General features: G+C 52.5%; 1 protein-coding gene across 3 annotated transcripts in view; it reads right to left on the minus strand.

The window, feature by feature from the left end:
- Window positions 1-2,518: 2,518 nt before the first annotated feature.
- GFRA2 (GDNF family receptor alpha 2) overlaps window positions 2,519-27,449 on the minus strand; it is a gene marked incomplete at both ends in the record, with an annotated part of 75,996 nt that continues 51,065 nt past the window's right edge. For all 3 annotated transcript variants that reach the window (XM_084246169.1, XM_084246168.1, XM_084246167.1), the window contains 5 exons: window positions 2,519-2,641; window positions 3,509-3,562; window positions 9,306-9,478; window positions 11,346-11,486; window positions 12,191-12,300. In XM_084246169.1, coding sequence (XP_084102295.1) covers window positions 2,519-2,641; window positions 3,509-3,562; window positions 9,306-9,478; window positions 11,346-11,486; window positions 12,191-12,300 — 601 coding nt within the window. The remainder of the gene's footprint in view (window positions 2,642-3,508; window positions 3,563-9,305; window positions 9,479-11,345; window positions 11,487-12,190; window positions 12,301-27,449) is intronic.

The following is a 27,449-nucleotide window of genomic DNA, read 5'->3' on the forward strand; positions in this document are numbered from 1 at the left end:
GTAACAGTTTATTCTTCCCAATTTTATTGACATATTTTGAGAGGATGACAGAGAACAGGAATCATCTCAACCAAAAGGAGGAGTATCTAATCATGGAATCTGAACCATGTGATACCTGAATGGGGAGATGTTTAAAGCAGAGTGAAGCTGCCAGCATCCATTCCGCCTTCACAGTGCTACCTACATTTTCTTTGGCAAAAATTGATGCCTCCCGTTATGCAATCTAAGGGTTTAACTCCTATTAGGGATGCCAGAAGCAAACCATCCTCTTCTCCCCCACAAGAATAGAAGACAGGCAGAAATTCCCAGTTGAGCCATTGGAACAATGGGTTATTCATCACAGAGATGGCAGCAGGCTGATCCCGGAGATCCTGCCTCTGTCCCTCCAGATGTCCTTGGTTCCTGCCTAGCACCCCAACCTCCAACACTAGGCTTCCCGAGTCATGTTCCCTAAAAGTCCCTTAAGTTAACCCATATTTGCTGTTTACAAAGAACATGGATCCCCAAGTGGATTCTACCACCACCTTTACCACAGTAAGGCCGATGGTGGCTGGGGAGGAGAGCTGGCTGGCTCACTGTCCCTCCACGCAGGGGCCAAAACATAGTACCCCCACCCTTTGGTCACCACCAAGGCCCCATGTTCCTAGTGTATGTGCAACTAGAAACTAGAGTCATTGGTAGGGAGGGCAGAGTAGAAGGGGGCCAAGACTGGGAGACTGGAGACGGCATCTCCTCTCCTGAAGGAGACAAGCTGTGATCAGGTACAGCCTAGGGAAACACATCATCGTCCTCTCTGGGGAAATCAGGGCAGGTGCAGGTGAAGTCTAAGTGGCAAATGGAGAAATATAGAAGGAAGGAAGGAGACAAAAACATCTTTGCTCTTTTGGACCCTGACCCTAGAATACCCATAACTGCCTTCCTTCTCCACTGAGACCCTAGAATACCCATAACTGCCTTCCTTCTCCACTGAGACCCATGAGCCATGAGTGAAGGTCCCTACCTTCACATGGCATAATGAAGTATGCCAGGAGTCCCCGGCGGAAGAGCTACCCCACACTAGTCACCTGACAGGTCCACCCAGGCAGCCTTCAAACAAGACACCGCTGAGACGTGTCATCCAGTCCTGCACCCCAGGGCTCACCCCCACCTGCTGTGAAACCACCACCCACACCGAGGACACATAGAAGACACTTGTGCGCACAGGTACACACCCCCCCCTCCCCAAGGTCCCCAGGAGCCACCAAGAGGCTGCCAGCAGGAGGCACAGAGCCAAGACCCAAACAGGAGCAGGCAGACCCGAGTGAGGCAGAGGCAAACTGCTTCCTAGTAGGTTTATTAGAGTCTTGCTAAGCGTGAGCACGGATCGGACTCCCTCCCCCAGCCCAGCCAGCCCGACCAGGGCAAGGACACGGGGCCAGTCTTCTATTCTCCCATCATAGACAACGTTATTAAAAAAAATAAACTTTACAATAATACATTTTCGCTCATCTGTTGGGGCATTATTTCCATAATCTTGATTCTTAAAAAAAGGAAAGAAAGGGGAATCACACGATATATGTATATGGATGTGTATATACATATATGTTGAGGAAGGAGCCTTGTTATGTACATACAGTTGGTGTATGTCTCGGAATGAAGACACAGCAGGTAGAAGAGGGGCAGGAGAGATTTCAGAGACCAGAGGGGATGCAGGTCCTTTCTGCCCCTCAGCAGCCCCTTCCCCCAAAGGAGACCCACCCAATGGACCCACGAGAAACCAAAAAAAAAAAAAAAAAAAAAAAGCCAACAAAGCATCATTTCTCTTTGATTTCAAAATTCTTGCTACCAAGGAGGAAGCGACGGCTTAGAGCTAGTGCCCAAGTCTTGCTCCCTCTCCCCAAGGGGGTCTCCCAGGTGGGCTGGGCTCCCAGACCCCCGTGCTGCAGTCAGGGGGTCAGCACCATACTCCCCCAGTCAGACACAGGCCAGCCCAGGCCCAGAGGGAGGACCAGATGACCTTCATTCTTGAAGGCCCGAGGAGGTTCTGAGGCGCCCAGCTGGGCCCTCCCCATCCCGTCCCCACGGCCAGCCTTGCTGTCCTGCGGCCTGAGGTCATCTGCTGGCCCCTGCGGGTCGCTGGGTGGGGGCTGGAGAAGAACAGCCACAGCAGCCTGCCCCGCCCGCATCAGGCACGACAGGAAGGCCCGTGGGCTGCAGGGGTCTCAGCTCGGTCTCTTCCGCCAACAAGGTCCACAGAGGCAAACACCAGGAGCCAGGGAAGGGCCTTTCTAGATCCTCAGGCCGCCTCGGCGCTGGGCTGCCCTGGCCGGGGACCTCTGGGCTCTCGGGCGGCCCGCCTGCTTGTCTGTTTGGTTTAGAAAAACTTCTCCAGAGAAGAAACCTGGGAGGAGACAGGTTCAGAGACAAGGTGGGAAAAAATTTTTTTTGCAAGGTGTGTGTGTGTCTGTGTGTTTCCATTTTGTCAGGCGGGTCTCTCGTCTGCGAAGCTCTCCGAAATCTCCCGACGCGACTCCAGCGCCTACAAGGCGAGCTTCAGCATCAGGAGGGAGGCCGTGGTCAAGGCGGCCAGCGGTCTGGCTCTGCAGGTGCCTGAGTTAGGTTTGATCACCTTGTTACTCCCTGGGATGATATTTGTCGTGAGCTGCAATCACAGCAGAAGGGGAGAAAGAAGCCAGGAGAAGGACAAGAGAGAAACGCAGGCGTCAGTGCGGCTGCCGTCCAGCTAAGTAAAAGGCAAGGGAAGAGGCCCCTCGAGCCCCTGTCCTTATGGCCCACCCAGGGGGACTCTCCTTAAGTTTACGAAAAGGGGAGGGCGAAGCCAGGCTTCTGGGGAGCTGGGGCTCAGGAAGCAGGGTGGCGGTGCCCGGGACGCAGGCTGCTCGCCTCAGGCTGACAATGTCAAGCAAAGAAGAGGGTCTGTGTCCCTCAAGAAGGCACCAGGCCAAGGACCAGACAAGGGAGCAGGCAGACCTGAGTGAGGCAGAGGCAAACTGCTTCCTAGTAGGTTTGTTAGATGCAAAGAGCTCAAGGAGATGCTTCTGGGTCCACAAGGACCTGCTTCCTGAGAAGACGGGACAGAAGCTCTACTGACTGCTCCTCAATGAGCTCGAGTCCCTCCTCCTCACCAAGCCCCCTCCCCTGCACACGTCTGCTGAGCTCGCTCTGCTTCTGCAGATCCTTATGCCACCTCTCCTCTCCCGGGTTATGCTATCCCATATCTGTGTCAGCACAGGTCTCCTCCTGTGCGGGAGCTCCTTCAACATCACAGAACCAGCAGAGCAGGGCTCCGGGGACATTTGTCTTAATCAGGGAGGCATGGGGGCCCTCTGCTCACCAAGAGGACAACCAAGGGCCCTGGCCGCACCTCTGAGCCCACCCCCCTTCGCAGCACAGTAAGTGCCCACCCCAGTCCAGGCAGGGTCCTGCAATGAGCCTGGGGGCTCTGAGTCTGAGGTCGGTGGGAAACAGCCTCTCCTGGTCTGGTCTCCTGCATGCAGGCCCCACTCACCTCTGTGAAGCACATGCTGAACTCTTTGGAGTTATTGGCTGTCAGGCCCTGCTCCTGTGGAAGAGAAGGTGCCAATAAGGATGTGTCACTGGGGCTGGGGCTGTGGGTGAGCTTTGTCCGTTCCGCGGACTGGGCATCTCTTCCAGCGCCGTCATAATTCAGTGCTGGGTGCAGCGAAGAGCACTATCTCAACCCCACACAGCCCGAGGATAGCCTGCCCCACGACACCCTCAGCCACTAGGTCCTGCCTCCTCTGAGCTCCAGCAGAGTTCTGACTCTGTTCTCTCACAGCATAACACGGCAGCAAACCACCTGCATGTGTGTCTACCACACCCAGGGCTCCTGTTGACTAGACGAGACTATGTCTTCTTCTTCTACTGAGCAGTGGCCAGTGCATAACAGCAGCTCAGCAATGTCTGAATAGAGGCGTAAATGAACAAACCGGTGGCCAAATGGAGACCACATATCAGAAATAGTTCCAATAAGATCCCGAGCCCTCCTCTGGGCTCCTAGGAGGAGAGCTGTGACTGATTAGTGATGTCTGTCACAAGTGTGTGTGAGGGGGAAAGCTGCCAGTTGTTACCAGGTGTTGACCATTCTGCCCTAAACAGATGTGTGGCACCTGGGGACTCGAGCCCAGGTGAGGAAGGAGAAAGGAAGGCTGGCTGGGGACAATTCAGGGTTCTCTGCTGCTGCCACAGGGCCCTGGATGCAGGGCCAGAAGGTGAGCGCTAAGAGCAGTCCTGTGCCAGCATTCACCATAACAAAGATCCATGGGAACCAGCTGGGTTCCTCTCTGGCTTCAACTGGCTTAGTTCCAAAAGCACTTGTGGGGAAGCTCTGGCCACCAGAAGCAACTGGAAAGCCCAAGAAATGATGCCTCAATCACCAGTCTTGGCCACAAGTATCCATAATCCCTTGGCCATCACAAGCCATCGCCCACCCAGGGCATCTGGTCAGCTAAACAAGATCCCAGCTGTCACTCAGAAGCCCCAGCCAAGAGCAGAGTCACGTCGATGGTGGAGAAGTGACCAGCCATGAGCGAAGTGGGAAGGGAACCAGGGACCCCAGGTCCTAGGAGAGGGAACCCAGGAGGATCCTGTGTAAGCCCATGGGCCTGAGACTGCAGGTACCCAGATCCAGCCCCATCAAGCCACCAACATGCGTTCCCAAAGAAAGGACCTTCCAGACTGCATTCTTTACCCAGGACCTTGTGCAGCTCCAGTCAGGGCTGTGGGAGGCCACTACAGGATGGAGTCCGAGGTCCTTCCCCCAGGCCAGCCTCACTGCCCCACCTCCTGAGCAGCTCCCACTGGGCCCCCTGCCTGTCAGGGTCCTGCCACAGTCTGTGTCAAACAGCCCAGCATCATTGTGCCTTCTGTCCTTTCCTACTCTAACTGCTCCAGGTAGAGCAGATGTGTCACCACACCCCAGGGGGTCTATGTCTTCCTCCTGCCCCCTCCCCTGAATATGGAGGCTCCACAGAATCACCTGCAGTCGGCATGAGCTCAAGATCCTCACCCCTTGATAACTTCAATCAAAGCAGCTCTATTTTACCTGTTGAAGTTATGCACGAAATTGTTTTTAAAAATAGTGTGTTCCTTATCAATAAATCTGAGAAAATTAAACCAGATGACCTCTAGGGCCTCCTGGGACAGGAAACCAGCTCTTGGGGTCCTCAACACAGACCTGGACACAGCCAGATCTCGAAGGTGACACCTCTCTGCCTCAACCCAGGCAGAGAGCAGCCAGCTAAGCAGCCAGCACAGTGAGCAGGCCGAGGTCTGGGGGGAGGGGAGGAGTGCGGATGTGACACTGGAGCAGCTGGCCTGTGGCTGGATCTCACTCCTCAAAGTGAGCAGGATGGACAGGCTCCTATGAGAGGGAGAGCGGAGCAAGATGCTGGGTGTCAAGAAAGGAAAAATGAGGATGAGGAGGCAAGAGGGGAAAAAAAGTAGAGGGAAAAGGAAAAGTAAGCTCCTACGGAAAAATACAGGGAAGCGGGGGAGAGCAGAGGGGGAGAGCAGGACAGAGGTGGGGAGAGAGCTCAGTGGGGAGAAAGCAGAGCAGGGGAGGGAGCTGAAAAGGAGGGGAGAGCAGCAGGGAGGTGGGAGGAGTGGGGAGAGCAGGGGCTAAGAGGAAGAGGGGAGAGACCAGAGGCCAAGGAAAGAAACAATGCAGGAAAATAAGCATCGGAGGAGGAGCCGCCACTCTCTCATCTGACTCAAGTTATAACGGGAAGCTCTCTGCCCAGGCCCCAGGGCATCCAGCCCAGTGTGTGGTCTGAGGGTCACCAGGACCTCTGGTAGGAGAAAAGGGCTGGCGACGTCTGTGATGATCAGGGACGGGACCTCCCGTGCCCCATGGTGACACCCACTGGATCCACAGCATCCATTCTGCAGCAACAAGTGGTGCGGCTCGCAGGCTCCAGACCCAGGGCCCCCAAACTGTAACAGGGTGGGCCCCAGGAAAGGGGGAGGTTCCAGGTTCCCTGCCCCACCCAAAAAGGAGGGTGGAGCTGAGCAGGCAGAGAAGAAGCTGCAGAGGAGACTGAGAAGGAAGGAAGCAGGATGGAGCCAGAAGGAGACCTGGAGGAGGCGCATGGAGTGGAGAGACATGTGAAGAAACTACACTTGCCTTTTGGTCGTGGACTGGGTGACACAGATGTGGAAGAGAGACCCATGGGGAGGTGACCATGGAGGTTTTTCTCTTGATTTTGATTTTTCTCTTTTCCTTCCAAAATTGTCTGGTGGTTTCTGATCCTTTTCTGTGGGTCCCCACTGGAAGATGCTTGAGACTTGTGGCAGGCTTTGGGGCCTTGCTCTGGGCCAATCCCATTTGGATGGACTTTTACCCACGAGGGGACGGGTAACTTTGGGTGCTTGATTTAGAAACTAGATTCTTTGCTTTTCCTGTATTGTTTCCTAATTGTACCAAAGTTCCTTCCCATTAAAGTCTCCTATGTTTTGTGTTGATGCAGCGGATGGCAGAACCCGTTTAGAATAGGCAGGTTTGCGGGGTTTGGGCTGCCCCTCTTCCTGCCCTGTAAGAAGACCACACGTTGCATTTGGACAAATGTGCAGGGGCCTGGATCCTCCAGGTCATCCTAAAGCAACTGCCTTCAAGTGCAGCAACGTCTAGTTTACAAGATTTTTATTCTCACAGAGTCAGCCCAGCCTCTCCTGTTTAGACCAGAGGGCCCTAGTTCTTGGTGTCCATGCCTACAAGGCAGTGCTGGGTCTAGGGAAGGAAGGGCCGGAAAGGCCAGAGACCTGGGCTGGAATCTCAGTTCAGCCAATGGCCTGGGTCAAGTCCCTTCAAACTGGGGCCTCAGTGTCATCTATAAAACAAGGACAGACAGATGCACTCGCTGACCCACTGTGATGATTATAAGCTCTGCACAAAGATCGGGGCTTCTGAAATCCAGAAGCAAGAAGCTGAGCAGAGCTTAGATATGAGGAAGGCAGGAAAAGCCAGGGTGGGGTGAAACCCAGGGTTAGGCCAGGGCCACCCAGCTCTTACCCTAAGAGCTCAGATAGCCAAGCCCTGAAAGCGCCTCCCCCTGACTTCCAGAAAACACAGTGAAGGCTGCAGCAACCTTCCCCATCTGCAAACCCAAGACCCCTCACCCACTCCTGGCACACAGAACAATGGGGGCATTGCCCATCCCCTGACCTTTTCTGCAAGTGGCCTGTGGGGGAGGTGCAGAGAGAAACAAGTTCCACTACCCCATGCCAAACCACCTGTGGCTCAAACTCATTGCTTCTTCCCTCCCCAATTAACTCCCCGAGGGGGTTCCAAAGAGGAATGGGCAGCCTGCTCACACCTTAATGAGAGAAATAAACAGCCCACAAGTCACACCACACCATTAAGTGAACAGGAAGGGGAGAGGCTGCACTTCCCAAACTCCCAGGGCACAGGCTGTCCTCTAAGACCATCAGGTCACCCTTAAGACCATCTCCCCAAAGTTCTTGGATTCCAATGGAACAGAGGTCTGGGGGAACAGAGGTGGGCTGCTCCAGCCCTGCCCCCACCCTTCGTCTGAGCCCCCCACACCTGGAAACAAGATCAGGGTGAGTGGGTCTACAGGGTCCTAGAAGATTCAGGCCCAAGGGTGACAGAAGGCAGGCTTCCAACAGCAAATCCTGGGGCTCTGTGAGAGGGGCTGCCCCACACGGTGAGGTGTCATCAGAAGCATGAGAGATCACGCTCTGCAGGTGGGACTAAGAACCTGAGTGGGGAAGGGGTACAGACACAGAGGGAGAGAAGAGGCTGCAGAGGAGACTGAGGAAGGAAGGAAGCAGGATGGAGCCAAAAGGAGACCTGGAGGAGGCACATGGAGCAGAGAGGCACGTGAAGAAACTACACTTGCCTTTTGGTCATGGACTGGGTGACACAGATGTGGGTGAGACCCGTGGGGAGGTGACAATGGTGGTTTTTGTCTTGATTTTGATTTTGCTTTTTTCCCTCCAGACTTTTCTGGTTGTTTCTGATCCTTTTCTGTGGATCCCCATTGGGAGATGCTTTAGACTTGTGGCAGGCTTTGGGGCCTTGCTCTGGGCCAATCCTGCTTGGGTGGACTTTTATCCACGTGGGGACGGGTAACTTTGGGTGCTTGATTTAGAAACTATACTCTTTGCCTTCCCTGTATTGTTTCCTAATTGTATGAAAGTTCCTTCCCATTAAAGTCTCAGATGTTTTGTGTTGATGCAGTAGACGGCAGAAACCTATTTAGAGCAGGCAGATTTGCAGGGCCTGGGGTGCCCCCTCCCTGCCCTGTAACAACTGGAGCCAGGCCAGAAGAGACCCCTGCCAGATGGCCTCTGCAGCCCCTGGGAATTATCACTCCTGACGTGTGTAGTTTTCCACAGCGCACCAGACACCTCCACACAGACACTTCCTACAGAAGGTGCACGAACTCCCCTGGATTCAAGCCAAGTCTAAGGTGGGTCCCCAGACTAGAGTCAGCAGAGAACCAGGCTGGGGCAGAAAGGCGGGCAATGGTTTTGCAAACTGCTGAGGGAAAACGGGGGCTGCAGTGTCCACACTACGGGACTTTCCACATCCACAGTGACTCCCCATGGGAGTCTTCAGAAAGGGCAGCAGCCACTGCTGAGTCAGCACATCCCCAGTGAGCAGCTCCAAGGGCTCCGAGGGACACGTGGACACACCAGAGCATGGTCACCTGACAGGTGACAAGCCCTGACTGGCTGAGCTGCCCATCACCTCGGCATGAAACTGAGCAATCTGTCTGTACACACTGCTTACGTAATGCATGCACGTGCGTGCTAGACAGACGGACAGATGGATGGAGGGACAGACAAGTGAATATCATGGGACCGGAGTCACATGAAAGTTTGGAACCTGACCCCACCACTGCCCAGTGGTGGCAGTGACAGGGGCATGTCGCCGAACCCCTCTGTGTCAGTTTCCTGTGTATGAAACCAGAGGCCAAGACCTCACTGTGTGAGAATTACATGCGCTGGTGGACATGCGCCGACACACTCGCTGGCAGATGGCTAACCAGCGGTGACATTATGTTTCTCGGGGTCCCCGTGGTTCCTAGCACAATTCCGTGTAGAACAGGTGTTTCATACGTGCAGGGCAGCTGCCTGGTGAATGAGTACAAAGGAAACATGCCCCCACCACTGGGGAGCCCCTCCCGAGGGAGGGACCTGAGGCTCCCTTCCTGGCCCCCTGCTCATTTTCCACACCTGCCCCTGGCATCACAGTGCTTCTCCAGGCCCCTGCCTACCCCTGACTCCTTGTCCCCAGTGGCAGAACTGTGACCCCTCACCTGGATGGATGTGCAGGTGGTGATGACACTAGTCCCCAGGCTGGTGCTGTCACTGAGGTCATCTGGCAAAGAAGGCGTTTTCTCTACCCGAGGGGCCTGTGTGGCCTGGAAGGAGGGGTTTTTAGGGGACAGGTTTACATCCGTGCCATTGCCAAAGGCCTGGATGGCGTTCCCTGTGGGGAGAGAGCAGTAGACACAGAAATCAGGAGCCATCACTTCTGCCCCTCACCAAACCAACCACCACCTCCCTGAGACAGCCCAAAAACTGCAGGCACAGCAAACTTAACTTTGCTGAAGCTCCCTTTCAGATACCTGTGAGGTGTGACATCTAGAGAATAGCAAGGGGGGAGTTGAAAAAAGGCAGAAAACCAGAATGGAAAGAATGAACATAGAAAAAGAAAGAAAAGAAGTTGGGGAACCTGAAAGAGAGGAGCAGGTCATGCACAGGTCAGGGACACCTTCATTCTGTGCCACAAAGCACTCCAGAAGCTTCCCCAGGCACAGGTTCTTCTGGCTCCACCGCCATTTGGGATGTTTCCAGATCTCTGCCGCTGGCCTCCAAGGGTGCCAGGCTCAGTACTCCTCCCTCTTCACACCACACACCACACCCCTTCCCTGGGGGGAGGGGGCATCTCCCACACCATCAGCTAGCAATGGTTCGCTGAGGGCTAACTAATGAGACTTTCAGACAAAACTCTGTTCCCAAGACATAACCTTATAACCAAGCACCTACGGCACCTCCCGCCAATGTGCCAGACTCCATCCATCACATCTGCACACCTAGACCAGGTACCACTCCCTCTAACTACAACACTTACCTCCCCTGGTCTCCAGTCTCGAAGGTGCCATTTCTACCAAACCAGGTCCCACAAACCCCGCACACCTCCCTAACCACCACTTGCCCTCAACTTGGAGTATGTCCTTAAGCTCTCTCTCTCCATCTCTCCTCTCCACCCTCCCACCACTGGCCTGGGTCATGGCAGGCACAGTCCCATGAGCAGTTACTGTACCCTCCAAGTGGGCTCTGTGTTGGGCCACCTGTCAGAACCACATGCCTATCCACACCTGCTTCCCACCAGAGCCAAGAGCTGCCCACAGCTCCACCTACTGACACTCCTTCAGTGACCCACACAGCCACCCCCATAGCCTGCAGGACCAGCAGATCCAAACAGCTTCCAGTTTGCAGGGCCTTCCTGAGAAGGACTCTCCACCTGTCCAGGTAACTCCAGCACTCTTGTGCTCTGCAGAAGGCTAAGCAATCCGGAGTTCCCCCAATCCAACTCTGCCCAGGTGGACAGTCCTATCCTCTCTGCCTCTACAGCTGAAGTGCTCAGGACCAGCATCCAAGAAGCCTCTAGGGCCTCCTCCTGTAGGCTGACAGGCACCCCCACCTTGGGCTTCTGGTGATCCCTGTGCAGACCTCCACCACTGCACTGTTCACCCCATACTGTGGTCTCAGGTGACCCTAGATGAGGCAGCCCCATCAGACTGCAAGCTCCTCAATGGCAGATACTGCAACTTGCATCTCTGAATCCCAGCACCACAAAAAAGGAGAGACTGGACAGATGGACAGAAGGAAGAAAGGAGAAAAGGAAAAAAGGAAGAGACCGTCACGTGGGCGTGGCCCAGGGTGTCAGACCAGGAAAATCAAGGTAAACAGAGCTTGTACTAATCCCTCTCTTGCTAGCTTTTGGATTAAGAGTTTACGACTTGAATCAAAAGTCCCTGATTCAAGAAGAAATAGACCCCTCACCTCAGGACTGTCTCTGAAGGCTTGAGCTCAGACCAGAAACTCATCCTTGACTTGACATAGGCTCAAGAACTCCAGTGGTAAACTGAGGCTAGCCAGCTAAGAGCTCAGGTGTGAATCTTCAAGAGCACAATATCAAGGTCCCGTGGGTAGCGCCCATGCTGGAGAAGCCCGTATGGATCAGCAGCCACGGACAGAGAAGGGGGAGGCCAGAGTCAACTCCAGGGCCCCTCTGGAAAGCAGGGGGTTGGGGGTTCCAGGCCCGGGGGGAGGGGCACAACAGGACTCACGGAGGCACGGGTTCTCGGTAAAGTCCCTCAGGAACTTCTCACACTCCTCCTCCATATTCCCGCTCCCACGACAACTGCACCAGGGGGACACCACGATGCCGGTGGGGCTGGAGTCCACGTAGTTGGGCGTCATGTCAAACCCTGGCAGGGAGAAAGGGAAAGGAGCAGTAAGGCCTGCTCTTTGGGCCCCCACCCAGGCATGGCAGAGAAGAGGCTTTGTCCTTCCTCCTCCACATCCCCCAATCACGCATACATCCCAGCTCACACCCCAATGTCAGCATCGCTAGCACAACACAACAGCAGGGCATAGAGAGGACAGGGCAGGACTGCAGTGGAGATGCCCAGCGGCCCTCCCGGAGCCTGAGCCCTCGCTTTCTCCACTAACCAGAAGTATGTGTATTCTAGAGTCAGGGAGACTAAGGCTGGCTTGGATGCAGTGCCCACACTCACGAGCACAGTGAGCTTGTCGAGTCCCTCAACTTCTCCACATCTCAGTTTTCCCATCTGTAGAACGCAGACACCAACCCCTCTCTAGGGAGCACTGCTGTCTGAATTAAATAAGACAGTCCAGGGCTACTGCTGGGCTGGTTAGTGCAATCTTTGGAATTTCAGAACCAGGCAATAAGTGGTACCTTTTCAACTGATTCTGAAAGTCTTGAAAGGTCCCCAGGACCCTCCTCCCCTAGGATAGAGCTGGACTCTCCTCTGGTTCCCCAGGAAGTTCTATATAAAACTTGCTCTGAGGAGGCGAGCTCAGGCTGCTCCCACCAGCCCTGAGGGGGCCCGGCCCCGCCCGCTGAGACTGGGGCAGCCCAGAGAGCCCAGGCACATGGGGGTCTGCTTACCGATCATGCCAGCATAGGAGCCCAGACATGCCTGGTAATTGTCAGCGGGGCAGCTGGTGAGCGTCTGGTAGGAGGCACGACAATTGGCGTGGAAATCCGCCAGCCGGGACCTGGTGTTGGAGAAGACCCACCGAGAGAAGTTTAGTCTGGCTGCCTTCCTTCCGCCTCTGCTACAGGGGCTGCTCCCCAGCTTCCCGGACTGGAGGAGGCCGGAAGCGGGAGAAGAGGCACGTGGGAATGTGGCGGAACCAAGCCCCAGGGAGCCTCAGGTCGGTCACTCCTTGAGAACAGAGGCTTTCTGGGGAGGCAGGCATGGCCTGCTCTGAATGGACCTGTGAGAGGAACAAACAGGCCCAGAAGTGGGTTTGCTGGGAATGCCTGAGACAGGGAGGGGCAGAGAAGCTGGCTTCACTCTCTGCTCAGCAAACTCCTGGGTGACCTCGCCTGAGTCCTTCACCACATCACTCTTCACACCCCAAATGCAGACCATCATCCCTGACCCCGCACAGGATCCATCTAAGGGTCAAAGGAGGCAGTGAGTCCCCAGGGTAAGACATCCCCCAGGCATTCCTGGTCTCTTTTTGCAGAAAATCAGAGCAAAACCTCCCTGGCTGTCCCTCTATGAGCTCCCCCAACCCCACCTCCTGGTGACCAAACCCACGACCAGTCACTCCTATCTGCCAACACTGAAGGCGGCTTCTGGACTACTTGGGCTCAGCTGGAGGCAGACGCTGTCGGACTGGATCTGTCCCGGGCCCAGTCTGCAGACAGGGACAATCATGTGTTGCCCGGGGCAGCCAAGTCTAACCTTTGGGGGACTCACCTCCCTCCTTCCTCCTGTCCTGTTACCATCAGCCCAGGCTGGAGGCAGCTGCCTCCCCCAATTCCATCATCACCTCCTGTGAGTACCCTCACAAATCCTATCATATATGCCCCACAACTGCAGGCAGAGTAATGAGGTCTTGTTTACCCACCCAATGATGGCACACAGTGGGACCGCAACAAACGTGCTCGCGAAAACACTTCGGCAACCAAAGGAAGGGCCAGAACTCAGCCCACCAGACATCCGGCACATACTCAGTCCATACCACAAGTTACCTCACAAAACCATCCCAAAGGTCACTCCAGGCCCCACTGGCCTGGGTCTCCCCTGGAACTCTGAGGAAGCAGGAGATAGAAGCAGTTGAGAGGCCAGGAGGCCTGAGAGGAAGGCTCTCAGGGCAAGCAGCTTCATGGGGGCAATTCTGATTCAAACCAAGAGATTTTCAGGGAGAGAAGCCCCCAGTGGATTCCACCCTAATGAGGCCTGCAGTGGGGGATGGAGGCCAATGAGCACCGAGCTGTTAGGGGACAGAGTCCTCACTTCAGCTCTGCCCCCAGCATGAGTTCAGTCCTTACTTCTTTGGTTTCCTTATTTAGTGAATGAATTAAAAAATGTTCCCGCTTTATAGATTTTCATGGGTATTCTGAGTTTGGAAAGATGAAAACGTTCCAGAGACGGATGGCGGTGACGGTTGCACAACAATGTGATCGTACTTAACGCCACTGAACTGTACACTTAAAATGGTTAAAATGGTAAATTTGATATTATGTATAATTTACCACAATAAAAAATGATTTTAAAATGATGCTTTCACATCCGTCTCTCCTCACTTGATCCTCATACGAACGCTGTGAGATGTGACAAGCAGCTGTTATTATCCCACTTTACAGAGGCGGAAGCTGGGCCTCAGACAAGTGAAATAATTCACCCAGCGTCACAAAGCTCCTGAGCAAGGGAGCCAGGGACCAGCCCAGAACTCCAAGCACAAGTGCATGCCTGACAGGTCCCCTCATTCCTGTGCAAAACAGGGGCCAAGAGCCCTCAGTGGTCCCCCCAGTGCCAACACAAAGGAAATCAGCAGTTTTCTCTAGCCCCCTCTTATCCCTCCTACCACTCCAGAGCCTCACTGCCAGCCCCACACAGGGGGAGCAGCGCCAAACCAACCGTCAGCCCTGCAGAATCAGACTTGGCCTGCCCCACTCCACAACCGAGCAAGTGGGAGAAGGTGTGGGAGGTGTGTGAGTGGTCTCTGCCCACCACCCACCCCCACCGGAGCTCTAGGGACCTGAAAAGTTGCTGAGGGGGACAGAGGCTTTAAATAGGCTTTGGAGGCAAACAAAACAAAGTGTCTACACCTGTTGGGGGCTAAATGTGTTACCTGAAAAGGTAGGCTGAAGACCTGTGATTGTGACCTCATTTGGAAGCAAACTCTTTGCAGACGTAACTGAGTTAAAGAGGATGTCTCGGTTTTTAGGGAGGGGCCTCAACCATTGACAGATGTCCCTGTGGGCATGCAGGGAGACGGCCATGTGAAGATGGAGGTAGAGGAACACAAGGATGGCAGACAACACTGGAAGTGAAAAGAAAGGCAGGGAAGAATCTCCCTTCAAACCTTCAGAGGAGCCTGCCTTGCCCACACCTCGATTTCAGACTCTGGGCTCAGAACTGTAAGAAACTGTAAGAAACTAAGTGTGAAGCCACCCAGCTTGTGGCCACAGGAAACCCGACAACCCCTTCAAAGACTTCCTTGTCTGCTTTAGCCAATTGTCACCCTCTAGAACAAGTCAGGGGGATGTGAGCTGACAGCTGCAGGTGCACAGCGTAAGGCCAGCACTGAGCCCCTGCAGGGTGGGGGCAGGGAAGAGATGCTAGATCACAAGGAAACCACTCGTTGCCATCTTCTCCCCGCCAGAGAGGCATTCAAATACCATCTCAGGGGTCTCCGTGGTGGCCTAGGGGTTGAATCTCACTATTACTGCTATGCCCTGAGTTCGATCCCCGGCCAGGGAGCTGACCCATATGGCACGGCAGACCTCTCCTGACTCGCCCACTGCTCCCCTCAGCAGTGTGTTGCAGTAGAATTGCCTGTTCTGCTCCCCACTCTGCCTCTGGTGAATCCTCTCACCCCCTGCATCTCTGGCCCACACCCCAGTTCTTATATGCATAAATAAATAAATCTTTAATGACAAGGAGGGCCTACTCCCTCCTTCCACCTCCACAAGGCCCGTCTGCAATCCTTCTGCTTGAAGCCCCTTCTGGACCATCCCAGCCTCGTGGATTTCCCTATCTCTGTATTCCAGGCAATGGCTCGCTTAATTGCACAGAGAGGCACTAATATTGCCCTGGTTGGTCTCTCCAACTGGAACATATGGTCTTTGACTGGCAGACTCTACTGATTTCTTCATCCATGTCCTCCAAACCCGTTTTGGGCTGGGGTGAGGTGGTAGACATCCATTCACCCTTTCTTCAAATATGTACTAAGCTCCCTACCACATGACTAACAGCCTACAGGTGCAAGTGGCAGACACGTCAGTGTGCTAACCAAAGGGAAATCCCCACTCGCGGGGTCAGGCAGAATGCCTCCCAGGCCAGGGGCCAAGGCTCAATGAGAGGTGGCTGTGGCTCGCCTTCCTGGGCAGCAGGAAGACTTCCACAGACCTGAGGGCCGGGCTCCACCCAAAGGGTGGGCAGCCTTGAAGACAGCTCCACTCCTACCTCACCCCACCCCCTACAGGCCCTCACTCCCCTTCTGCAACCACTGGGAACCCTGAGGATCTTGACTCACCAGCCAAGAGTTGCTCAAAATGTCACTGAGCCCCACAGGCTGGAGGAGTGAAAGCATGAAGAACAGGATGGCCCACCAAGAGAGACCAGGCCATCCAGAGAAGCGCGGACAGAAGCAAAGCAGGAAATGGAGAGGAACGATTCCAGCACCTGGCAGAGCAGGCCAGTGGGGCCCTCAGGGAGAGGGCGGATGGGCTGCAGGGAGAGGAGGGGGCCCGTCACGTGTGCCATCCGACTTTGAGAGATGTGTCGTGTCTGCGCTCAGTGTCACCCATTATAAAATGGGGTGAGCAGAGCCAGTCTCTCTCCCTAGGGGCCACAGGAGAAGATGAAGTACAGAACAGAGGCTCAGCCCTCACCTTCTCACACTGACATCTCGTCCCACCACTTTTGTGCCAGCCACTGGCAAGTGCAGACAGGGAATTGCATTTCCTGTATGTGATAGGAACAGGGAAATACATATTTACCCAGCCGGGGTGGGGAGGGGGGAGGGGGGAGGACCCACACAGGGCAAAGCAACCGCATCAGGGAGCGATGGCTGCCCCACCCCTTCCGCAGTCTCTCCCTCTCCCTCCATGTCACTCTCCATGCCACACTGAGGCAGAGGAGGAGGAGCACAGGCACCCGGAGCTGGGAAACATGCACGAAGCCCGCGTCCGAACCTGGGGTGACAGGGAAGGGCCACTTCACTCCCGAGGCTGAGATCTCCTCTCCAGCATGGCGATGGCTCTATTCAGAGCACAGGGAGGGAGGAAGTAGGCCTGAGACCAGCAGACAGCAGAGCGGAAGGGTGGAGTGAAGGGAAGCCCCGACGCCTTCTGTCTTCCATTTCTCCATTCCCAGCATCAAGGGGGGCTTGGCAAGCAAGAATGACAAATGGCCATGTAGGGGATGCCGTGTCCAAGTTTCCAGGACGCCGTAGATGGCTCAGGTTCACACTCAAGTCCAGGCAGCGCTCTCCCTCCATCAGCATCAGACACCAAGTGGTGTCCATTTCCTTCAAGCTTCACACTCACCTCCAACTATGAGGTGAAAAAGTAGGGGGACGGCGCCCAACCCAGGGAGGTGCCAGCTCCAAGGCAAATGTTATCCTTTTCATAACGCACATGGAGGCAGCTCCCAGCCAGATGCCACTTTTCCTGCAGACCCCAAGAGGTCACCTGTCCCTCGAACTCTGCTCTCCCTGGACTTTTCCTTGACCAGCCCCCTCACTTTGCAGATTTCTGCCTTTAAGAGTCCCCACAAGAGGTGGCATGAGAGAAAGAGAGACAAAGAGAAAAACAGAGAACCAGCAAGAGAACCAATATGAACACAAGCCAAGTGCATCTCAGCGAGATTCAGCAAAGACTGCAAATGAGCTCAGGGCAGCGAGTGCATCAACACAAACCCTCTCTGGGCTTGTTTCACCAGCAGCTGCAGCCATTTCAATCACAGGAGAGCAGCAAGGGAGAGGGAGAGACACTTGACCCCCAATTTGATTAGACAGTTGCCAGATTAAATACAGGACTCGTTAATTTGCATTTCAGATAAACAATGAATTGTTTCTAGAAAAAGGATGTCCCATGCAATATGTGGGACATACTTATAAAAACACTTTCAGTGTTTATCTGGAATTCAAATTAAGCTGTGTGCCCTGTGTTTTCATCTGTTAGATCTGGCAGCCCTATTTGGTGGGCAGATGGAAAGAAGAGCCTAGGCTAGATCAACCTGCACAAACAGATCATCCAGATTGGGGTGTGTGGAGGGGGGTGGATGTCCTAGAGGTTAGTGGTTTTCAAAGTGTGCTCCACAGCCCAAAGGCAATAGCATCCACTGGGAACTGCCCAGAAATGTAACTTCCCCAGGCTACTCCAGACATCCAAGATCTGAAATTCGAGGGGCAGGTAGGCCCCACAATCTGTGCTTAACAAGCCCTCCAGGGGATTCTGAGTAGACCAAGGTTAGGGGATATGGCCTTCTGCACAGGTCTCAGAGTTGGGCTTGTGGGGCCTCTTCAGACCCCACTCCCTGCACTCAGCTTTAAGTATCTCCACTTTGTGGCCAAGCCAGGAAAGCCAGAGAAGTTCAGGGTTACAAGGCAAAGGATGAGTGTTTGCGCGCGCACACACACACACCCCCTCCACACCCACCCCCACACAGACACACAGTTATACTTGGAACCATGCTTTCAGTTCTACGCTTTGGTCTTAGCCAAGAGAAAGTACAGATACCTGTATTGATGAGAGCCTCCCCCTCCAGTCAGACTGTAAATCTCTTCCCAAAAAGACTTTCTCAAAGAGGCCTGGCCTGAAATAACACCACCGTGATGTCCTCACAGGGGAATGCATGCCAGTGCAGGCCAACACATGGCTTCTGGATCCAAGCTCTTGTTGGTGCCCCAAAGTGCCCATTTATCAGGCTATACCTCTCATGCTGCCATCACAGAGTCAACGGGCTTCCACTGCTTGTAGAAGGGGAGCAGGAGGAAAGGACCTACTATGTGCCAGGTGGTCATCTCATTTAGCTTTCTGGACAGTACCACAAAGTAGACATATGTGATGGTGATGACACGGCAGCCCTGAGAGGCCTCACACACACCCCACAGCCCACACAGCAGGGCCAGGCACCTGCCCAAGGAGGATGGTCTTTTCTCCAGCTCTGCTGCTATGAACAGCCACTGCTAACAACGTTCTAGGAGCAGCCCCCAGCACTGTCTCATGCAAATGAGTAGGGCACTTGAGTATTTCATGGAGGAGAAAGGGCCCCCAAGAAGTGCAAATTACTCATGATGGGCCTCATAGACAATTTATGGGAATGCAGAGAAAATGGCTTTAATAGACCCCAGTGCTTCTGGAATGGCTTTCTGAGGTCCCCTCCAGCAGTGCAGGGCTTGGTTAAGTGGGCTCAATGTTACGTGACACCAAGAAAAGGGAAAATGGGTTTCAGCCACATGGGTGCTTTCTGACGCCTCCAGGTCACTCCAGGGGCCGCTGTGGACAGCTCATGTTTTATAAAATCCACTACCAAATTGGCTTTCTTCCAACTTGTTTATTTTTTTAGTGTACAGTGGATTCTTATTCTTTCTGCCCAGAACCCAGCCTCGGGGGTGGGTTGGGAGAAAGGGATTTCCATTGATGGTCGATGGTTATAGAAGATTCTTCCCCACCACTATTCCTGATAACCCCTTGTCCCATCCCTCCCTCGTAACCTCAGAGCCTTCACTGTGCTCATAAATGTCCCCTAGTTTTTATAAGTATTTTACTTAGCCAAGTTGTCATTACGTAAAGTCCAGTATTTGTTTTTGTTCTTCTGACTTGCCTTTTTACACACAATTCCCTCGAAGGCTGGTCGGGTAGTTCTAATAAAGCTGTCAACCGTGGCACCCACCCTCCTGGCCACAGATGGGCACATGGACCATGCTGCGCCAACCACAGAACCACAGAACTCTTTTCCTGGCTGACTGGTCTAGGGCTAAGGAAGAAACGCAAGCCAGGCCAATCAGTGTCTTACCCTGAGGCTTTCCTAATGGACCAGGCATAAGAGCCCGGATAACTTGGAGCTACCTTTATGGCCTCACGGTCACAGTAAGAATAAACATCAGGAGACACACAGAGAGAAGCAGAAACAAGAGACAAGGGAAGACAGAGAGACTCATCTGTATTTGAGTCCTGGTACACTCCTGCCCTTTCTATACTTGACTGTAAGCCAATAATTCCTTCTTCATTTTTCTTAAGCTAGTTTAGTTTCTGTCACTTAAAACAGGAAAATTCTTGACTACTATTCAGCTCTGCTCTCTAATTTGATAAGAATGTCTCTGTTCAAGTACAAAGCAAGCAGGTAAGGCACAGTAGTGAAAAGGCCACAGACCAAAACCCAAACCCACAGAGCGGTGTGTAATTATGCAAAAAAAGAGAGACTGCAGGGGCACTTTAGGGGTAGCCCCAGCAGATGTGGAGTTCATGACAGAGACAGGCTGACCCCCACTCTTGGCCCAGCCCAACCAGAGGCACAACCCAGATGGATAAGCCACAGAACACTCCATCGCCATTAAGAATGATAAGGACGTGGATTGTGCCAATATATGAAGATTCTCAGATGAAATCTCATTAAGGGATAAAAAGCAGGAGACAATATACTTTATGTTCTCTGGTTATAAATGGGAGGAAAATGGCAAATGCATAAATTGACAAAATCCAGAAGCAAATTTGAACAGATGCTAATAGAATACACTGTTCCTTATGCTCTATTTTAATAAAGTTGTTTTAAGATCATAATTATTTATGTAGGTTTAATTGAATGAGGCCTCAGGAATCCTGACTGATTATAAACAATGATTTTTCTAGCCTTTGGTTACAGAAAATGTTATTGGTTCCAGAAGCATCAGCAAATTAAACTAAACCTCTGTCCTAAAACAAAGAGGCCGGGAGAGAGCCCTGCCATGTGGGAGCGCTGGCTCCCTGCTGCTGCGCTGCTCAGCAACCAGGCACTTGGAGGCTGGAGACAGCCTGCGCTGCATTAGGAGATGCGATGGAACCTTTCTGGACATGACTAAGACCTCAGGGCAGGCTGCTGCAAGCAGAGATGGCTGATCCTTCCACAAGAGGTCCCGACTTTCGTGAGAACCGTTCCTCTCCACGGCAGCCCTCCCCACACAGAAGCATGTCCAGCATGAGATCCAAATTCTGATGTCACCCTCTCTGGGTTTTTGAACCTGTGTGGTCACTACTGTGTGATCAGGCCTGTTTCCTCAACTGCAGGATGGAGGGGACAACAGGACTTCCCAACTATGGCCATGGCGAGGGTTAGACAAGGAGTCCCATAAGCAAGGCCCCTATAGCCAGGATGGCGCCCAGCACACAGTAGGACCCCATCAGTGCTACTGCCACCGGCACTGACAACAGGGGTCGCCAAGGCCCGCAGCTAAGCAGGAACACTGCATGGCAGGCTGGAGCTCTCTCCCTCCGGGCCAAAGGACATAATATCTCTCATCTATTAACAAGCACCCCCTGCTTTTGCACAGAGTCACACAAAGTGCCTCCATTAACTCACTGCTTTCTGCTCTGACAACAATTCTCTGAAGTTGGCACTATTACCCCTGTTTTACAGATAAGGAAACAAAGGCCTACGGAGGTTAATTAACTCACTTCATATCACAGCAGCAAGGCCAGAAGTCCTAGCTTCACATCTTAGCCCCAGAGCCAGTGGATTCTGCAATGCACCATGCTGCCCCGCCCCTACCCAGCATTAGGAAGCCATGGAACAGGGAGGTTTCTTTCTCTCTGGCATTATCCCAGGGAATCATGAGCTGCCACCTTGCTCCATGCCCCCTTTCCATCCAGTCTAGTGCTCACCCAGCATCCCCTCTCTCTTCCAAGGGAGCCATGAGGGCATCCCCAGGAAAGCACGTGGACAGGGCTAGGATGGCTTCCCAGCTGACCACAAGCAATCAAAGAGCCAGGCCACCATGAAGAGAGCACGTCAGGAGGGCGTCAGGAAGGTCTGGCTGGGGCAGAAGCCAATCTGAGCACACTGGTCTCTCCCTGCCATGTCCGGAGATGGGAGGCACGGCTGGCTCCTTCCAGAGACCACCATGGCATAGACTCCTACATGTCCTCTGGGAACACAGGCAGATGGGAAGATACCCTGGTCTCCACTTTTCCCAATACTTTCACCTATGTTCCAAACCTATTATTAGCCAGTAAGAGGAGAAAAGAATTAAACGAATGCATCATTTGATTTTAATTGAAGGACTGTTCTATTTCATTGAACTGCTAAGTAAGCTGAACAAGAGATTGTGTTTACATAAGCAAACCCCGAGTCACTATAGACTTGCTGTCACATTAAGTCAATACTTATGAAGGCTCTCTATTTAATTATTCAGTGAGGATTGACTTATTATTGTGTTAAGAGTGTGGTTAGCCTTGAGCTAGGTAGCCAGCCAGCTGAAAGATTTCTTTCAACTTTGTCTGAATGCTGATATGGCTCTTGCTGGTGGTATGAGGTTAGGTTTCTCCCCTCTCTCCCTCCCGACCATTCCCACCCTCCTGCACAGAGCAAAAAAGTACTAGGTCTACATCCCTTAAGTCTATGACCCTGTGAATGGCAGGGACAGGCAAGGCAATGGCGCAGCTGCCAATGTTCAGTCAATCAGAGTCTTTCTAAACCCAGCAACTAATCCTGAGACTCTGCACCCATGTCTCATTAGCTTAGTTCTCCTATTCCTAGTTCTGGCAGTTTCCACCTATATTCTTCCCAGTCCCCACACTGAAGACCTCCCACTCAAAGACCCTGATCCCTCCCATCTTTGTTATTCCCAGCATCTCCCCTCACTCAGCCGCCACAGAATATGCTTCTCAGCCTTCACAATCCATCCAAACCCTATTATTCTCTGGCATATTGTTACAGGGATTCAGAGAGGTTCTTACATCAAATCCCATTTCCTGAAACATAACACACAGAGAAAAATCCAGAGATGGATGCTTAGCCTAAATTGCAGACCAAGGGGAGAGGCAGAATGCATGGTAGCTAAGAGCAAAATCCCAGGCACCAAATCACCCAGCTCTGCCAATTACAAAGGGTATGACCCAGGGCGAGTTACTCACTCCATTGTGAGCACCTCATCCATTAAAAAAAAATGTAGTTGTTTCTGGGAAGAAATACTGAGATTCCTGCATAACACGTAAGACTGTGCCCAGTCTACCTGGGAGATCATGTCACCTGACCCCCACGCACAGTCAATTAAGTCCCTGCTGATCTCTATTGTCTCATCTCTCCCCCACCCCTTCTCCTCCTGACTCCCACATAAACTCCTGTAGCAACAACGAATGGCACATGTTCCCCACCCATGGTGTTTCATAGATCCTTACCCTGGGCTGCTCCTCCTGCCAGGAATGCCATGTGCTCCTTAAAGCCTCTTCATCTACCCTTCCAAACCCAATTCAGGTGCCACCTCTTCTAGAACACGAATGCCTTGTCCCAACTCTGAACATGCTTCAAAAACTCCAGTTATTGTGCTTACACCACCAGCCACATTATAATTTATATTCTTCCTATCTGCTTCTCCTTTTATACTGAGTTCTTTCAAAATAGAAACTGTCTCATTCGTGTTTGTATTTTCATTGCCCAGAGTAGTCCCTAACACCTAAGACAGACTCAATGGCCACGGGATGGAGGAAGAGATGTATGGATGGGTGGATGGACAGGTGGGTGGGTGGTTGGGTGGGTGGGTGGATGGATGGATGGATGGATGGATGGATGGATGGATGGATGGATGGGAGGATGGGAGGGTGAATGGATGAGAGGATGGACAGGTGGGTAGGTGGGATGGAAGGATGGCTGGCTGGCTGGCTGGATGGCTGGCTGGCTGGCTGGCTGGCTGGATGGATGGATGGATGGATGGATGGATGGATGGATGGATGGATGGATGGATGGATGGATGGATGGATGGCTAGCTGGCTGGCTGGCTGGCTGGCTGGCTGGATGGATGGATGGATGGATGGGTGGGTGGACAGATGGGTGAGTAGATGGATGAACAAGGACTATATCTGGAGGCACAAAGACTCCTCTAAGCAGGAGGAGAGCCAAGAAGTCTTCTAACAGCTCCCTTTACCATCAGGTCTCTAGCTTGCAGCTTAGCAAAATGCATCAGTGTTGGGTTAACCCAGGCAGCAAAAGAGCTCAGACCCCCAAAATGTCCTTTGGTGGGTCCGTCTTCCTTTCCTCTTCAGATCCTCCCTGGTGATCGTTAGGAACTTGGAAAAGTACCTTCACTATCTCTGGTAATAGCCATTCGCTAAAGGAGGCCCCAGTGGCCTGCAAGAATTAACACACATCCTTAAGTACCACTCTTAACATGAACAAGTACCTTGGGGACCTACAGAGGAAAACCCAATGTGTCCCAGTGGAAAAAGGCTGGGCAAATTGTCCATTCTTAAACAAGCAGAAGGGCAAAGGGAATCAGTAATGGGGTGGAGTATTTGGGTCAAAACACTTGCTGCTTATAAGCCATAAACTCTAGCGGCATTACTGCACCTCTTTGTGCCTCAGAGGCTCTGCTACCTACACAAAGGAATGCTTGGAATGAAACCGCATATGCAAAAGTGCTTCTGGAAAATAGAATCCACTATATACGTGTTTATTCTTTTTCTTCTTAGGAATAATAAAAAAAGAGAATAAGGTCAAACAATTGCACCCAAATTCTCTTCTTCAGCTGACTCAACAGACAGCTCCCAGAGCAAGGAGCCGGAGCAAGGACAGGAGGCTGCTGTGGTGGAAGGGGTGAGGGCCTGCTCACCGGGGAGGGGAGGTGGGCCTGCTGTGGCCGGGATACCCCTGGAGGGACACAGAGCCAGAGATGCTGCAGGAAGCCTTGGGCCCTAAGCTTCCCACCCCCACCACTTGCGATCCAGGTCCTCTAGAGAGTGACCTGCATAGACAAATATTTTCCTATCAGGCAAGTATCTGGGCAGCTATGCCACCACTAGGAGTCTTTCTCATTATATAGACTAATGAGAATGCCGTGCTTCTCGGGAGCAATTTATCAAGGCAACATCCATTATAAATGACATTTTTCCTGAACTAACAAAGGATGTGATGCTGGGGAAACTGGTTAAAAGGAAATGTTCAGCTAATTTAAGAAACCATTCCAAAATTAATGACCCCCCCACACTTTGCTTTGCTGGTCAGAGCAATCCTCTGTGCCCTGCCCCCCACTGGGAGCCCCTGGCCCATCACCCACCTCCAGGGATCACACCCCTGAGCCAGCAGGCTGGGGAAGGGGAGAGGGGCTGGCTCCGGAACACACCACCTTAGGAGGAGCGCGAAGTCTTAAGCTGCAGCCTCACTGAAGCATATAAGACCAGATTATTTGTGGTCCCAACTTGCTGATGCAAGATGAAAACGACAGTCAGCGGCAGCTGCTGAACTCAGCTTTTCTTTTTCTTCCTTCTTTCTCCTTCGCTGAGGTTAGTGTTTTACAAAAAGGGTTTTTAAAAGAATAAAATCTATAAACTGGGGGGTTCCAACCTGCCAGCTTAAGATCACGCACACAGAATGCAGCATCCTGGGAGAGAGCACGGGCCATCTGGCTCAGCTGCAAGCAGACTAACTCACAAGGGTCCCCACACATGTCCCCATGTGTATCCCACATGAAGCCCCGCCGCCCTGACAGATACACCAGCAGCCCCTCGGGCAACATGTCCTCATTCCCCCCAATCACAAGTCCTTCCCTGGAGTCCTGAATCTTGGCTAGATTCTCTCATCTTTGCTCCCAATTCCAAATTCATGTTCCCCCTCTCGACACGGAGGGTGGGAAGACAGGGCCCCGGATGGGCAGTCATATACCAGCACCAACTACACTCCAGTGGGTCGGTTTCCACCACTGCCTCCCTCGGGGAGAGGGGAGAGGGAAGTCGGAGGACATAACAGCCCCAAGGGAGAGAGATGGTCACTGGGCCCCACCGGCTTAGTCGCCTGTCCTCTGAAAACCACCACTAAATCAGGGAAACATCAGGACCCTGGAGCTTCTAAGAATTCAATCTGAAGCCTCTGGTTTCAACCGCAGAGATAATAAAGTACACAGGTAGACTTTTCCCAGGTGCCAGGAAAAACAGTGACTCCTATGTGGAGACTTGACACCAGGTAAGAAGCGAGGTTCTCAACTCATCAAGAACTTGAAAGCTGTTACCTTATAATACAGATTCCGGGACCCAACAAAATTCCCCACTGCTTCTACTGGGCTTCCCTCAGGACTCTGCCAAGGCTGAGATTAAAAAGATGGGTGGGGTGGGAGACACCACACAGGAGAACAAGATATAGGAGAAAGAAATGCCCTAATCAAAGTCTAGACATGGCAGGGGTAGACTCAGGAAGACAGGGAGGTCACCGTGGCAGTGGGGCTGAACCCGGGAATGGACCAGCAATGGGAAGGGATGAGGGCAGAATCCAGGGCAATGCTCCAGAGTCTGGGTACAAAGAACAGAAGCCTTTCCAGGCACTTGTGTTCCAGCCTGGGCGGGAGGGAGCCCCTGAGGGGTCATTGTAGAGTGAATGTGTTTCCCAAAAATTCGTATGTTGAGACCCAAACCCCAATGTGATGGTATTAGAAAATGAGGCCTTGGGGAGTGATTAGGTCATGAGTGGAGTCCCCCAGAAACAGGGTTTGTGCCCTTATCAGAGACCCCAGAGAGTGCTCTGGTCCCTTCCACTCTCAGAGGACACAGCTAGAAGATGGCTGGCGGCATACTAGGCAATCGGCTGTCACCAGGCGCTGAATCAGCCAAGACCTTGATCTTGGACTTTCCAGCCTCCAGGCTTTAGGAAATAATTACATATACATACAATGGAATACTATTCAGCAATCAAAAAAGATAAATTCATGTCATTCACAGCAACTTGGATGGAGCTGGAAAAGATTATGCTCAGTGAAATAAGTCAGAAGGAAAAAGAAAAATGTCAGATGGTTTCATTTATAGGAGGAATATAGGAGAACCAAATAAGAGATCAGGGGGAAAATAATAATAAATAAATAAACAAAATCAATAGGCAACTATTAATCAGAGACATTCTGCAGGTGAGGGGGAGGGAGAAGGATCAAAACAGGGGCAGGAAGAGCACAAGGGACTATGGTGATGGTGCACCAGTGAATTGGTGGTGGGATTTTTACACGACTCTTTGAGAGGAGAAAGCAAATATTGTACAAAAATGAATGGCATAATATATACATATATGTATGTATGTGTGTGTCTGTGTGTGTATACATACACACAAAAGAAATTTCTGTCATATATAAGTTACCATTCTAGAGTATTTCCATCAAAGCAACCTAAATGGACTGAGCGGGTCTGCCCCCAAGCTTTCATTCTCTCTGGTGGGTATAAGGGTTAGGGCTCACCAGATCTGCTTGGAAGGAACTTCAGAGTGGAATGCAGAGTCCCAAGACTGTTTACCCACTCAGTCTTCTTCTCAACTGGCTAGAGAGTGGGTTGGTCATACACCACTGGACAACCAGTACCTCCTGTAAAATAAACTCCAGTTCCTTAATCTTGCTCCTGGGGTGGGAGTCTGGGGGGTGAGGAAGAAGAATCCTCTCAGTGTGTCAGCCAACATGGATCCCAAGGCAAGAGGGCTGACTCAAGAGACAAAGCCCCAGTGAAAGTGGTAAATGGGGCAGAAGAAATCAAGGATTGTGGGGCACAGAGCGGGGTGTTGTAAAGCATGGGCCAGACCCAGCAAGTAAGAAGAGTGGCCACAGGCAGTCAGGAAGAGTCAAACTAGCCTTCAGAGGCCTGCAGGGAGCAAAGTCAATCAGGCTGATAGCATCTGAGCCCAGGCTCCAGGAACAGTCCTCCTGCTTCCTGCACAGGAAAACAACATGTCCCCAAAGGAGTGCCTGGCAGGCCCCCCACAGATCTCTCTCTTGAGGCCCTGATGGTTTGTAAAGTTCCTTCTTGCTGCCCCTTGGCCTACTGGACATGTACTGGATGTCCTTAGAGGCAACCTGAATTTCACTGGATATTGTTGGTGGCAGAGCTGTTGGGGTTCAACGAAAAAGACAGTAGAATCTACCACTCTCCTGTAGTGGGGTGCAATGAGTTTTGATTTGTGTGACTCTCTGGCAGTGAGAAAGGTAGACCAGTTATACAGCTTAGAGGAGAGCTAGTCTTTGACTATAGG

Source organism: Talpa europaea (assembly GCF_964194135.1).
Source record: "Talpa europaea genome assembly, chromosome: 10".
In the NCBI taxonomy this organism is placed as follows: domain Eukaryota; kingdom Metazoa; phylum Chordata; class Mammalia; order Eulipotyphla; family Talpidae; genus Talpa; species Talpa europaea.